At 32.2% G+C, this 16,140-nt stretch overlaps 1 protein-coding gene across 1 annotated transcript; it reads right to left on the bottom strand.

The window, feature by feature from the left end:
- Positions 1–713: 713 nt before the first annotated feature.
- Positions 714–4,772, bottom strand: LOC127805015 (ACT domain-containing protein DS12, chloroplastic). Its single transcript, XM_052342171.1, has 10 exons — positions 4,327–4,772; positions 3,536–3,593; positions 3,288–3,413; positions 3,045–3,139; positions 2,619–2,703; positions 2,456–2,515; positions 1,868–1,923; positions 1,458–1,563; positions 1,271–1,339; positions 714–1,025 (listed from the first exon to the last, which is right to left on the bottom strand). The coding sequence occupies exons 1-10, from the start codon at positions 4,479–4,481 to the stop codon at positions 963–965; spliced, it is 873 nt and encodes a 290-aa protein (XP_052198131.1). The 5' UTR covers positions 4,482–4,772; the 3' UTR covers positions 714–962.
- Between the last annotated feature and the right edge of the window lie 11,368 nt (positions 4,773–16,140).

Raw genomic sequence — 16,140 nt, 5'->3', positions numbered from 1 at the left:
CCAATTGCCAATAGTTACAGAAAGAACTAGAAGCCACCTCACCAACCAACCAACCGTTCCAATGCATCCTTGTCCTCTTCTAGGGGTAGAGTGATGATATCACTACAATGTGGTGGGAGTAGCTTCCCCATGGTTGCTTTATGCATTATGATCTTTAAAAATTTTGTATAGATATTTTTTGGGTAACAAAAAAATAATTTCGTTGTTGTTTTTCTCTAATTAATTAGTCTTTTTTAAGACTTTAAAATAATGAAATTTGGTCAAAACTCATTACACTTCGTGATTGACGACTATAGACGCTAGTTTATCTCATAATAATAATAATAATAAAAAGAAGAAAAAGATATCAAATTTTAATTTTATTACAGAAAATTGGTTATATAAATTTTAACTCTTTAATTATTTCTATTTATAACTCTTTATCTTTTAGAAGTGCTTATAACACATATTATTAGTTTAACTAATATTTTGTGTATCTTATATTAAATAAAAATCACTCCAACCTCTTATTTTTAATTTTATCTTTTATTTTACGAGCACCCATTATTGCAACATTCTCGTATCCATTGACGATAACCATTTCCCAGAAGATAAACATGGCAACCCTCTAATGCTCGTATCTCAGGGAAAAGCTTCCTTAAAAAAACGTATCGAGGTTCAAGCTAGAAAGAAACCAGGCATTACCAACAGTTCAAGAACAGAAACCATCCCAATTAACAGAACAGCTTTTTGTGTTTCGTTTCAGGAAACGTGTATGATTGGTATACGTAAGTATCGTAAAATGATGGCAAGCTACAAGAAATGTAACCAAAGTGCTGCCATGGCATTGAAGCTTCTTCTGCCCACACATACTTTGTGAGCAAGCTACAAAAACATTATCCCCAATACGGATTCATCGGCGACATTGCCAAAATCACATTATACCTATCTAGCATCCAATGTGATCATCTTTATAGAACAGCTCAAAAACTGGCCTCTTCGGTTGTTGGTCGCCTCAAGAAATAGCGCAAACTGTTAGCAAGAACCTGTCAAGATTCACAGGTGAGACTTACAACTACAAACCCAGTAAGCTCAATATACACTCAAGAAAGCTTGGCCAAGTGATGCAAGTCGAGTCCTAGCTAGTGATAATCACTTTCCTACATATAGCTAACAAAAAAGAAAAACTACGAATTTCATTTGGAATAGTTGAAGATTGGTTAAAAGTTATTACAGGTTATGCTAGTCCAGTTGTAAAGCAATTATAATGCTATCTGTTATTCTAAATTACCTGTTGGAGAGGCTTGATGAGGGCTTTATCCCTGTACCTAACATGGAACTTTGCCTTAGCCAACAACCCCTATGGAAATAAGATCAGAAAGGCAAAGGGACATATCAAGGATGCCACCGGCAACATCAATACTACTAGTACTACATTAACATGGGGAATGTAGATAGCCAACTAAGTTAGTAACTACCTCTGTGTCGAATTCTCCTGATTCAACGGTGATGTTTATATCAGTGATAATCTTTACGAGATCCACCAGTAAGCCAGGGCGATCTGCTGCTTCCACTAAGAGCAAGCTGCAATGAAAAATAAAAAATCTGCATAATTTTTCTGTCTCCCATTCCTTGTTCAACATAATGATGAACATTTGTGCAAGACAAGTTTTATATAGAGCAGCAGGACTGATAGCTGTTCTATTTTTGTGGCCTAATTGCTTGGGAGCCAGCCTATGATATTGAACGAGGGCAAGAATAGGAAAATTAAAGAACATGTGTTACCTATGATCAGTGTCAGGCGTCATTATTGTTAATGAGGGGTTTGTTTAGGAACAAGTACATATATTACAGTGAGTGGTAAAGGAAAGAAATGGAAACGTGTTACCTTCTATCAGGGCCATCATCATAAACATGAATATGGGTTGCAATATCCACGTCAACCTGAGGAATTCCCACCAAAAAAATTATACAAGTGTATAGGTGGATGATAAAAAAGAGGGGAATTTAAAGACTTGTAAAAAGTTAAAACTCAATGCTTATGAGTTCAGTGTATACTGATATTTTTGCTCCATACAACATGAATGGAGTGAGTTGGCTTTCAGTCATTAAGAATGGCCTGTGCATGTCAATGACCAATTTGGACGCACTCTAAAATTACAATCTTGGAAACAGAACAAAAAACAGATCCTGTTCAATAATCCACCTTAATATTTAAATTTCATAAAGTATTTTTATTGAACAAGATGCAACTCACCCTTATCCTTGTATATTTAGTATTATGGATAAATACTGAACAATTATGATGGATGTGAAGAGATCATGCTTTTCAAAATTGGATCAGCCTTATCCTTGTACACATCCATCCTGCTCTTTTGGCACTAGACACAAAAACTAATATTTTGCATAAAAAGAACTCATCTAAGTAATTGGTAGTCTTGACAACACAAACTATAGTTCAAAGGAAGGGATGAACCTGCTGTTTAGGTGGCTCAAATCCGAAGGCTACTCCCATTGCTAACATGGAACTTGACTCCTGAAGACAAATTGAATACCTTTTATGGGAAAGGAGAAGTAAATCCAGTAACAGATGCTCCAGCAGGTAGCAATATGCACAGATTCATGTACTCAGAGAATACCGGATGATACTCAAGGAGATTGTTTATAATTGTCATACGAATGGCCTCAAGCAACTCCGGATCCTCAACTTTTCTACCGGTGTCACTGCATAAGCCCCACGACCAAAGCAATCAAAACTTCGGTATAAAATCAGTTCCACAAACCAAATCCAAGTTCCACCTAAGAAAATTCCAGCTATTGATGGATTAATCATATTGCAAAAATTCCTACACAAGGTCAGCTTGGATGGTAGCAGCCTCTGTTGAAGCACTTTTTCTTTCTTTTTCTTTTTTTTTTGGCAAGTCTTTTGAAAGGCTTTTCATTTCTAAAGGTATCTCTCTGTCTTTTGTTCTCATGCTGGAATTAGGAGCCTACTAAGCTGTCCGAGTTGCCAAAATTTAATACGAGGACCAAATATTAAGGCATATGCATGGTGTAATCCTTACGCTTTGGTTATTGCAAATTTGTTGTGCTTTCCAGAAGAATCAAGATAAACATTTGCCTTGACAACATTCAATCCAAGGTTCTTCAGTGCATTCATCTGCAATCCATTTGTAGATGGCGTGTGTTACACACTAATAACACTAAGTAGAATATACATGAAAAGTTAAGGTGAAAACATAGAACTCCAAGTCCAAGAGGAACAGGATTACAACATATTGATCAACCAAAAGTAAATGATATCGTACAGTGTCAAGAAGGGCTCCAAGGCGGTCACCAAAAGTTATCTCCACCACAGTTGCATCAGGATCAGAATCCTGATCTATTATTACTTTTGGGGTGGGAATCGTGTCAGTCTCCCGAAAACTTCCGTCCTGTTTATCATACCATTCACCCAAACCAACAGCCGAATTCAAATAGCTAACAAATTGAGAAACAACTCGAGTGTATTTTACGTACAATAAAAATCAATCACACCGAGTGTCGGTGCTTTTACCTCCACAGCCGTAGGAGATGATGCTCTAGGAACTATGATAGTTACTGTAGATAACGATCTGACAAGAACCCATCTAGAATTAATACATAAAATTGTCCCAAACAATGACAGACTTGAGACTTGGAGAACTCTAAAAGCATCAAGAGAGAGAAAGAAAGGCCAAGACAATCTATCAAAAAAATTGCCAAGACAGTCTATCAAAGCAATCAATCATAAACTGCAATCACACCGGATGGTAACTTGTTGGCGGATCAAGATTGTTTGATGGGTCAATAATTACACAAGTGCTATGGAAGAATTTCTAATGGCATTTATAGGATTCTATTATGCTGTCTATTTTATGCTTTAATTTTGCTAATGAGCAACTAGGGATTAGGCCAAACAATCCACAACCTCATCATTCAAAATGCCCTGTGAAGACCCATTTTATGAAATGTAAAATATGCTACCAAAATTATCAAAAGATTTAGTCTCTTTCTGGATAAGAGAGAGATGGGAAAAGAATACATGCCAATTTTTTTCAAAACTATTCATCTTAGAACAATTCTAACACATACAGGCAGAAACAATCCACAATTCGGCAAGATTTAGTCTCTTGCTTAATTGCAAGACGCAACGTTGAAATTCAGCCTCCAAGATCCCAAAAACGAAGCAAATTAAAAGGATAAACTAAAGCAAGGAATCGAAGAACGAGATTAATTGGCGATCCCAATCCCACACCACACACTTGATAGAGTAAGTCTAAAACTAATTGGACAGATTTGCAGCAAAACAACAGCGTAAATGAACACCTTCCGCGGGGAGAAATGCAAACCCGGCGACCCGGATCGAGAGCGAAGAAGGCTCTGAGGAGACCAGCTCGCGACGATGGCCGCTTCTCAAGTGCTTTGAAATTCGTGTAGACTCCAAGAGTAGCAGAACTCCCAGAAGCCATAGCCATAGCCATTCCCAATAAAACCCACAAAAACCAAGAAGAGTAGGTTGAAGAAGAAGAAGAAGAAGAAGGAAGAGCGATTTGGGGAAGTGGGTGTTAGAATAGAAGTTATGTGGGCTTCAATTCAAGAAACCATTTCCGTTAGGCCGCATTGCAAGAAAAGTAGCTGTAGAGGCTGTAACTTTTGTTGGGTTTCTTCTAGTAATAACCGCCATTTATACGAATTTTTGTGTTTCTTGAATGGCCTCTAATATCAGATATCCATTCTATCTATCAGTTTCCGGGGGGCGCTTTTATTATGGCCCCTCTCTGCCTCTGCCTCTGCCTCATCGTCATCTTCTTTCCTTTCTTCTTCCCCCACTCAGCAGCAACAGCGACGCGTTTGGTTCAAATCATTCGTTACTCTTTACGTTATTATTTTTTAAAAAATCATGATATTCTCTTGGAATTACTGATTCAAAAGGATTATTATATTTTACCATGAAAGCATATTTTATTCTCTATAAGTTAATTTCTGTTAAATCTAATTTAATTCGTACTTTGATCGAAATTATTATAAAATATAAATTATGGTCGCTTACCCATATACATTATATTATATTTGTTTATTTTGGTTTGATTTTTATTTTATTCCATGCTGTTTTAAAAGTGGAAAAGAAAATGATTTGCATGTGAGCGGAACCGCTGCAATTCAGACGTGGCGCCGTGCAAATGAAGGTGAAATCTAAGCGCAAGCGCAGCGCGCACACCTATATATATAAATATATATATATTATTTATTTATAAATATTTTTAAAAAATAATTCATTTTTTTTCCCTATCTCTTATTCTCTTTTCTTTTTCTATCATTTTTTTTATTATTATAGCAATTTCACTAACGCTTGTAATATTCTCTTCTTTTTTTTTTTTTCCTTTAAAAGACCCTCTATTTTTCACTTCAGTTTTAACTATCACAAACTTGTTTCATAACTTTCAATTGAATGACAGAGTCACTCGACAAGCTTGACAAATAAGCAAATATTAATAGCAAGTCTAATTTCATAATAAAAAAGATATATTTCCAATTAGATTTATCCATTAGTAATAGAGATCACATTGGGAATATAAACCAATATGCATCCAACCTGTATTTCAATGACAACTAAGGCAATCAAGCTATTTGCACCTGTCTGGTCTGATCATTTAACAGCTGTTTCTAAGAGACGAAAATATAAATTGAAAACATTTCTTGGTTTATTCAAATTTTCTTTTACTTCTTTCTTTCCCCCTTTTCTATGACTAGAAGTGTGCAAAAAAGCAGTTAAATCGATTTAATCGAACCAAATCAATTAATTTCGATTCGGTTAGTCATAATGATCAGTTTGATTTCGATTACTCATTTAGCAAAAAATCGATTAGTCGGTTTGGTTCAATTATTTTGATAAAAATAATTGAAAATCAAACCGAACCGTGGAGGGTAATAAACCCCTTTTGAATCGAACCGTGAACCCCCTCCCTCACATTGGCGCGGCACCCCAGATCTCCATCCACCGTCGCTTCGTCCTTTTCTCCTTCCCTTTTCGTCCTTTTCTCTCTCTCTCTCGCCATTTTATTTTCATCCCAGATCTCCCTCCACCATTCCTCGTTGTCGTCGATGGCGAGGATGAAGGTTCTTTGACTTCGAGGTTTCGTAGACGATAGATCAGAGAAAAGACTGAGAAAACCTAGAAGACAGAAGGACAGAATCAATCCTTGGTACTTCCGTTTGCTTGGCCCCCATCGTCTCGACGTCGACTGTTGTTTCCGTCAAAGCAACCATCTACAACGCTTCCGCTCTAACGTTGACGCAGACTTGGACCTCCAACACAACAACGCCGATTTCAATGCCTACGAGTGCATCTCTCTCCTCCGATTTGCACCACCGTGCTCGTCTTTCAGTAATTTTTTGGCAATTTCTAATTTTCCAGAAACGTGGTAGAGTTTTTTAACTACAAATTTTTATATTTACAAAAAATCAACTGTCCGATCAAACATATTTTTGGATATATGAATCACTGTAGTTGGGGGAATCCAATGATCGGTTCCGATCATTGGAATCACCAACCGGCCAAGTGGCCGGCGACAACAGATGTTCAGTCTCTTCGTTATTCTAGGTTAGTTTGGTTTTCGATTCGGTTCGGTTACCATGGTTTAGTTTTTGATTAGGGGAGTTGGTCGATTCGATTTAGTTTGGTTATTATATGTTGGTCGGTTCAGTTCGGTTATAACCTGATTGTACACCCTTATTTATGACTTCATATTAACCCTAACTCAAACTGCTGGTTGGAATTTGATTTGAAGCCCAACAATGGCTATTGATGGTGGTTGGCGATCACCGACCATTATTATTTTTTATTGATTTTTTAAAATGAGAGATAAGAAAGAAAAAATAGAGAGAAAAAAGAAAGAGAAAAAAAAAAAAAAAAGAATGTACAAGTAAGATGATCAAATTTTCTAAATTTTGGCAGCTGTTTCTATAATTTTTCAAAGTAGAGAGGAGACACTTGCAATTAGACTAAAACCTACTAAAGCCCTTTAAAAATTATAATTTGGGATAGGTAACCTTCTTATAATTTAATTTTTGGAAAAAAAAAAAAAAGCCTCATTGATATTATTTTTCAAGCGCTTCTAGTTGTGCTGTGTGTTTTGAATCCAAAATTTTGAACCCTTGAAATGTCTTTCTAAATTGACCATCGGTTCCAACTTCCAAATAGACAAAGTTTATATAGTTTTAAACTTAAAATAAATTAAATTATTCAGTAGCGTTTATATAAGAAGAATCAATCTTGCACAAAATTAAAACTATTTCACAACCAACAATACTTCACAGAGGTCTCCTCTTGGATGCCCCCCCAAAAATAGCCTCTACATTGTACCCTCGTAAACCCAAATCCAAAATTCCAAAGTTAAAAGTAGCAAAAGAGGACCAAATAAAGGAACTCCTAACAAACCCTATATTTCAGTCTTCCCAAAATAAACAATCCTAGCATGTTAAGCCTCAACAAGACCCTAAACTGCAACCAATGATCCATGGGGTTCAACTAAGTGCAGGCTGATGATATATTACTAAATAGATTCTAATAAAAGGTTTGACTCAAGAGTAATGGATGGTTAGGGATGGGAGTAGATTAGTTCAGTTATAATTTTTAATAAAATAATTATAATTATAATTTTGGGTCTATGTTCGTAATTATATTTGTAATTGTAAATGTATAATTATGGATTTTTATAATTACATCATTCATCTATAAATTAATTAGATCAACGGTTTTATTGGTGATTATTTAAAAAAATTACATAATTAAATAAAATTTTCAATAAAAATAATTTTTTTTATCAAATTATAGAATAGATAACCGACAAATAAAAAATACATGAAATTAGAAACCGAAATTAAAAATATACATATAAATTAGACTTAAACTAATAATTGCACAAATTAGAATTGACCTCAAGAAATTTAGTAACTGAAGTACAAATATTGAAATGATTACACATTTTATGGAAAATGATTTTTCTATTTTTTGAGATATTATTATAATATATTTTAAGGCAACAGTTTAATATATTGAACACTGTTATAAATAAATTATAACATATTTTAAGGGAATATATATTAAATTATTAATTTATAACTAATACTATATTATATATACAAATTAATATTATATATATATATAACTATCGAGAAAAACAAAAAAAAATCATTATTTCAACCTTAAGATTTTTTTTTATTTTGAAAAAAATTGCAGATCACGTGAACCGGCCCACGAACCCGACGGTTAACATGGCCCGCCCCCCAATATGGCAGAAAACAGTAAACAGGTGCTGGTTGCCGATTCGTCTGGCGAACTAAAGGGGTCCTGCGCATTGCAGTTGCCAAATTCTATTTTCAATCATACTTTTTGCTTTCGTAACCTAATTTTAATATTCTTAAAATACTCTAAGATGAAAATTTATATTTATTCCTTTATTTAAATCTTTGACATTCAATCACCCATCATTACTCTTCAAGCGCGTTCACTCACTTTCTCGACCACGATTGCCACAACTATTTTACTCACCCATAACTATAACTGAACATAGCACAATCACTATTATTCAACATCGATCATTACACAACCACTATTATTCAATACCAAATATTGTTCAGGCCAGTTCTCCTCATTATAACCAATTACTACTTACTATCAGCAATTACTATTAGCAATGGAAGATTATTATCTACTATTATTTACGTATTCCAACGAGAAACAACATAATTTACAACATTTATCACTAGTTAAATCACATAATTTACATATAAATACACGAATGATGAATTAAAAAATAAAAAATACGTCTTAAAACCCCGAACCCCGAGGTTCAGGTTCTAGGGGATGCCCCGAACCCCGAGGTTTTGGGTGTTCGGGGAACCCTGAATCTCAAGGTTTGATAAACATCCCGAATCCATGATTCAGAAAAAATCAATTCTCCCGAAATCATGAGTTGAAGAAAAACTATTTTTCCCGAAACTATATTAATTGAATTTGGGAGAATTGCAATCTCCCCAAATGTATATAATATATTATATACATATATATTATAACTATATATATATAATGATTTTATATATAGATTATTTCAAATGTATGTAAATTATTCCGAATCATCCCACCCTGAATCTTTGGATTAATATTATATTTATTTTTTTTTAAATTAATGTTGCTTTAATTTTAATTTTTTTTGAGTTAAATGCAAATCGTAATAAAATTATGTTTATTTTTATCTCTTTAAAATTTATATTAAATTTATGATATTTTGTCATAAATTAAATTAAATAAAATCTAACAACAAATATTAAAATAAAATATTATTACAAATAACTTAATATACATTGAAAAGTTATAATTATAATAATACAACAAATAATTTTAACAAGAAGAAGAAGAAGATTTGATACCGCTGGGGTGTCTTTTTTGGAAAATAGTATTTGGAGGGTATATTTAGAATAGAAATGATTGCAAAAAGTAATAAATATGATTGTAAATAATAAAATCTAATATTTTAGATTATACTGGTTGTGAATAACAAAACATTTGATTACAAATAAAATTTCTTATAGCAGTTAGAATATTCCGATTTTACCCGTCGAGAGACGTGGAAATTTGGGCCCATTGGGTGAATTCCCCCTGCCTTTGCACAGTCCAAATTTAGATCGTGGCTTATGGGCTTTTTTAGCCCAAAAAAAGACAATATTATTAGTGATTATTTGCTATAAAAAATAATCACCACAAATTTTTAACCATTGATGTTGAGTATTATACAAATAATATTTTTGTTTAATCTAAATCCCAATTTTTTTTATGGGGCTCATTTCATTCCATGTAAAATGTTACTTTGTATAAAAAATAAATTTATTATAGAAATATGTTTTATCTTTTTTGTTAAACAAATACCAAAAATGAATAAAGTATTTTTCTAAAGGAAATTTAAATCCAAACAAACAAAACTTTACTCTTTTATTTTATTTTTTTTAATGAGCAAGATAAAATACATCAAGATAAGTTTGAAATGTTTTCCGAATCAAGATATAGAATGATGAAAATAAGGCTAGTAAGCATTCTAAAATTTTTATCAGACTATTTATTAAATTTTTTAGAATTCACTGATAATTGTACTTTTTTATTTTTATATGTTTATTAATACATATAATAAGAACCAAGATAAAAGTTTTTTTTTTTATCAAAATATTTTTATCATATTCATTCAAAATTGTTTATTCACATCAACAATAGATTTATAGTTAAAATAGTATTTTATGATTAATATAAATTGTCAAAAAAATAAAAATAAAAATAAAAATAAAATTTTATTTTTTAAATCCATATTTAAAAATAAAGTTAAAAAAAGTAGAAATAATTATTATTAGAATTACAATAATTCTACCTAAAAAATTAAAATTTTCAAAATAAATTTTTATAATAGATAATAAAATATAAAATTAAATAAAATAATTTAAAAATTGGTGAAAGGAATTGTATTAGTTAATAAAAATATATATAGAGAGAGAAAAAGAAATTTAAATTTTAAAAATTGGTAAAAAGAATAATGTCATTTAAATTTTAAAAATTGTCAAAATATATGATAATTTAAAAATATATTAAATAATATGAATTAAAAGACTTAAATAAATAAGTTTTTTAATAAATTTAAAATTTTAAAATATATTAAATAGCATTAACTATCCTACAAGGGACATATAGGTAATTGAGACTTATCTGTAAAATGTCAAATAAATTCATCTAAAGGGGAGGTTAAATAAATTTATCTTGAAAGAGAAAGATAAGAGATCAAATGAGAGTTTTTTCGAAAATAGTCAGATAAATTTAACAAATACATTAGAAAAATAAAACATTCAGAATTGTTTTCATATCTAATATTTTCTTCTTCTTATCTTGGTTAACAAACACCTTCTAAAGCAAACCCATAAGTTGGCTCAATATCATCTTGCTAGCATTCAATTATCATTATTTGACACAGCTAATCAACCTCATATCTTATTAAAATTCGATTAATAACTCAGTTATATTTTACTTAAACTCATGGATAATATGTGATTAAAACCATTCAAATATTAATTAAAAATCAAATACAATTTCAAACTTGTGAAGTCATAATTTCTATTCCTTCATTTTCTTGTTGAACCAAACAAACTGAGGACAAGGTCATTACTTCCACCCGACCCGGTTAAATTGCGGATCCATTTCCATTTTGATAAGATTATTGCTATTCTCACTATAATAATCATAATGATTATAACATTAGCATTTAGGTTACTTTAGTGGAATTGCCTAATTGTATCCATTAATTTCGCACTCAAGTGGGCGGGTAGGAATTCATTTCTGTGTCATCTGATGATTAAATTAAAAAAAAAGACAACCAGATAATAGCTGTAGAAGTTGCTAAAAACAGGCGTAGGGTAGTTATTAGTGAACGAATATTAATTGATAACATTATTGGATTCATAAATCTCTGATGGTCATGGTATTTTTAATTAATTAATAAAAATTAAATATTAAAAGTCAAAAATTACCTCTTAAATATTAAAATTTAACTAAAATTTATTAAACTCCTAAGACTCTATTCACTTTGTTATTTTCATGTCTTTTTCAGTTTTTCAAAACAGTAAAAACGTATTTATTTTTATATTTTTAAAAATATATTTTTGAAAACAAGAAAAATTTTTATAAAAAAAACTCAAAATAATAAAAAATTATTTTACCTATTTTCATCACAAACATGTTCAAGATTTCTAAAATGTGAAAAATGTTACAGACAAAAAAAATGTATTTCAGCTATATAAAAATAGACATTCAAAACACAAAATTAAAAATTAATTTAAAACTCAAAATTAAAACACAGAGAGAACAGCCCATAATATTCCCAATTTTTTTTCCCAACTATAGCAATATTTGTTATTCAAAATATAAGCTAAAAAAAGTGAGATATGAAAAGTATTTCAGACAAAAATATTTTTTATTGTATTTATTAAATTTATCTAACAACTCTTGAAAAAAAAAGTCACGTAATTTCTTATCTAAAATTATCCTAATAAATTTATCTTATACCTTACAGATAAAAAAAAATAATTCATATGTCTCTAATACATTCTAAAAAAATTAATAAATAGTCTAATAAAATTCTTAGAATACTTCATATCTTTACTATTTTTGTTTCAAAAAAATATTTTAATTTTATTTTAATATAATTTTATTTTATCTATTTTAATAAACATTACTTATATGTATTGTGAATAACTTGATTAAATCTTAGTATTAGTTGCAACTAATATTCTATGAGATAAAAGTAAGAGGGAATTGGTTGATTGTATGGTATTTTCCTTTTAATGGTACCTTCAATAATCGGACTCTTTTTCTTGAGATGATCACTCTTGCCTAGCCTTCGTCGCTCATGCCCTCAATTCCAATAAATGAGATAAATCGCAAATGTGAGACTTTATTTTATTGTACAAATCGATGATCAAATTCACGATCCATCGATATAAACTTGACATATTACTTGTTCGACCGCTTTATCTATCCTCTGATAGCCTCCTTTTCTTATTCTTCTATAGCAATGTCATGAAAGATTTTTGTTTCAACCAAACCAAATATAGTATTGTATTTTTGTGACATCTGCATTTTCATTCCAATTAACTAGATATCGTAATAGGATATTTTTTGGGTGAGACTCGTTCCATCCAGAAGAATTCGATAGAATTCTAAATGGGCAACTGTGAGGAAAATCCATGCCTAAGGTAGGCACAGAGGATGGCTAAGAGAATAAGGAAACAAATGAAGATTAACATAGGGCAAGAATAGCATGGGAGACACCTTCGATCAATCAAATATGAAAGGCTAGGAGTTTTGGATGATTAAATTGGGAGAAAAAGAATTAGTCCAGTTCATTGGATCAGTTTGGACAATCAAATTGGGAGGTTTAATCGATAAAAATGAGAAGACGAAATTGGTTCAGTTTATTTGACCAATTTGGTCGACTAAATTAAGATAGAACAATTCAACCTGGGCCAGGCTAAGCAAATTGATTGACCAAATTAGTAAAAAAATTTATGAAAAATCTGAATTAAAGTTGGATTGTGGGCTATGATTTTGGAGATTTTAAGACACGACTTTGAACATCAACAACCAATTAATGAGACAAGTTTAAGGATCAAAATCAATTAATTATGTTGATCTATGATTTGATTAAATTGATAAGATATGAAAGGATAATCAAGGAGATGGGATAAGAAAGTCTCCCAATATTTATCTTTAAAAATTTAAGAGATGAAAGAGAACAAAATGAAGAGATTAACAAGTAAACCAACTAAAATAGAGGGAATCATTGAAAAATGGGTACAAAGATGGAAGAAAGGGGATTAGGGTTGATGTAAACCATCAAAATCTAACAAGGTTGGAAAAAGAAAGGGGAAAAAAAAGGGCAAATCTACAAGTTATCTTTTAATCTTTGTGGATTAAAATGTTTTCATGAAAGGCACAAATAGGGTATCAAGTAAGGGTGATTGGGTAAATGGTAAAAGGGTATATAAGGCTTGAATAGGGTTTTCTTCTCATTTTTCGTGCAAACAAGCTACAAAAAATTGAGAAGAGGAGAGGAAGAATGTGGAGGATTTGGGAGCCTGAGGAGAAGACTCATTTGGTCCTTCCAAAAGCAAGGAACAAGGAAGGTAAAAGAGATCTTAGAATTTATAAATCATAATAAGCCTTCCGTAACCCTTTGTGTGTATAGAATGCAATGACATGCCATCTATAGTATGTGATTTTTGTGGGTGATGCATTTATTTTATGTCATGTAAATACTGTAATACCTAGGAATGGTTTGAGAATATAAACGGTATTTAATGAAGGGTATAAATAGAATTTGTAAAAAAATGAGACTATAGGGTACACTAATACAGGTTCGGACGATCGAATTAGTCAGAGGGAGTACCCCAGGACTTAGAGGTCTAAATAAAATGGTACATCAGTAACAAACGTCCCGAGAAAAGAATTATGGCATCGAAAGAAATGAGATCGGGAACAGTTTTCGGTACAGCAAAAATACAGCTGCCGATTAGGTCGTAATACCGAATTGTTATAGACAATGTCCAAAAAAATCAACGGAGTGTGTATAGGACTAATATTTGATGTATAGAACAACCCTTAAGTGATTTCAGGTTGAATCGAGTGGATTTGAGGTCAAAACGATCAATCGGGCCTAAGTGTAATTTTCTAAAATTGCCCGAGGGAGGTCAAAACGGTAATTTTTCGAAAGTTTCAAGGGAGAAATGAGAAGTACTAATCTTGAGAGTCTTAGTGATGGTTCTAGAAAGATCAGGAACTTGAGGATAAGGGCCAAAATGCAAAAAGAAGTTTTTAAGGGGCTAAAATGCAATTTTTGAAAATCTGCTCAGAAATGATAGATTTGGCCGCGATTTGTGGCCAGAAAATCTGGAGATTTGGAGCTGTTCTTTGACAGGGCATGGCCAAGGTCGTGTAAGGGCCAAGCAACGGCCTCTGATTGATCGGAAAAACGGACGAATTTGGCTATAAATAGCCGAGTTTTGGTGAATGTTTGCATCAAATATTTCACTTCTGATTTCTCACTTTTGGGAGCAAATTATAGGTCGAGGATAAGGGGATTTTGTTCCCCAGGTTGTGAGGAGCAATTCTGAGAATTTTGAGAGTTTTTGGAGTAGTATAGAGAGTGTTTTCGCATATATATACATTCGGCCGTATATATATATTCATATTGCGTGAGTATTAAATCAGGTTGTAGAGTGATTGATCGAGGGATCTAATAAGGGGCTTTTGGTTGTGAGGTTATGGGTAACTAATCTAAAAAGTTTCGTGTCAATCGGAGTTCGAATCGAAGGTCAATTTGGCTCGACAGAAAATGCAAAGCTTCGCCGAAACCGGACTATAAATCGTCCAATCGGGCTATTTCCAATGAGTTTTCCGGCCATGTGAGGGTGCTATTGTGATCGCCTTGAGGAGGGCTTCAAGGTGGTGTCGTCGGATCAGCCATCGGAGCAGGTCGCCGGTCGCCTGAGAAGATGATCGGAGGTATTTTTTATATTTTTTAAATGCTAAAAATATAAAAAATTTGAGAACAAATAGAATTAAAGAAAATAAAATTCTAGAAAAATATTCAAAAATTAAAGGAAAATGAATAGTTTATTTTGATGAATTTTTATCCTGGAAATTTCTTGAGAAGATAATTATTTTGAATATTTAAAGGGAAAGGCAAATGGAAAATAAATATGAGGGATTTTTATAAAATTCTGAAAAAATTCCATAAGGATAAGGAATTTATTTTATGAGTTTTGGTGATTTGTATTGAAGTAGATTCTAAGGAAATCAATGAGAAATAAATTTTCTCAAGGAAAAGTAATTATGGAAATTTGAGAAAATAGGAGAAAATTCCATAGGCTTATAAATATTGTTTTATGAATTTTTTTAGAGAAAAATTTAGAAAAAAATGCTTGAAGAGGTATTTACTTAAAATTATCAAGAGAAAAATAGGAAGAAATTAGAGAAAAATAATGAGAAAATTGAGAAAATAGATATTGATTTCCCTTTGAATGCATATTATGTCTAGGGTATCATTAAATCTTGAGGTTGAACTAGAAAGCACCTGGCACGAGAGTCGAGGTCGATCGGGCACGCATTTCGAGGAATCTTGAATTTAGCCCAAGGTGAGTAGTTCTACCCAAAAAAACTTATAGTAGCATGAAAATGGTTTACTGTGAATGTTCATCCCCCTGGCTTGATTTATTGTGATGGTTTGTCCAAACGGTTATTTACACATGCATTGAATTTCGTACGGTAAATTGCATACATCGAAATATTGATTTTAAGTTATGCATGTTATGATTTTCGGTATTAGCATGATATGTGTTGTCCATGTGGGACGTGGGTTGTTAACCTGTGACGTAGCCCTGAGTGACAGCACTCGGGATGCGTACCAAGGATTAATGCTAGGTGACCCACTTGGGACGGCGTTGAGACGGACTTCACCCTACGGTACTCAAGTGGCGGGGTTGAGAGTGGACACCACCCCGGTTGTTGGCTCAAGTGGCGGGGCTGAGAGTGGACACCACCCCAGGTTC

Source organism: Diospyros lotus, chromosome 6 (genome assembly GCF_014633365.1).
Source record: "Diospyros lotus cultivar Yz01 chromosome 6, ASM1463336v1, whole genome shotgun sequence".
Lineage (NCBI taxonomy): Eukaryota > Viridiplantae > Streptophyta > Magnoliopsida > Ericales > Ebenaceae > Diospyros > Diospyros lotus.
The sequence above is the reverse complement of the archived record's forward strand: the minus strand, read 5'-3'. Positions and strand labels throughout refer to the sequence as shown.

Excerpts from the sequence above, each read along its gene's own strand:
- LOC127805015 (XM_052342171.1), bottom strand. The coding sequence starts at position 4,481 with ATGGCTATGGCTATGGCTTCTGGGAGTTCTGCTACTCTTGGAGTCTAC. Across the intron at positions 2,704-3,044 it reads AAATTTGCAATAACCAAAGC|TGACACCGGTAGAAAAGTTG; the intron begins GTAAGGATTACA and ends GGGCTTATGCAG. Across the intron at positions 1,340-1,457 it reads CAGGAGAATTCGACACAGAG|GGGTTGTTGGCTAAGGCAAA; the intron begins GTAGTTACTAAC and ends TTATTTCCATAG.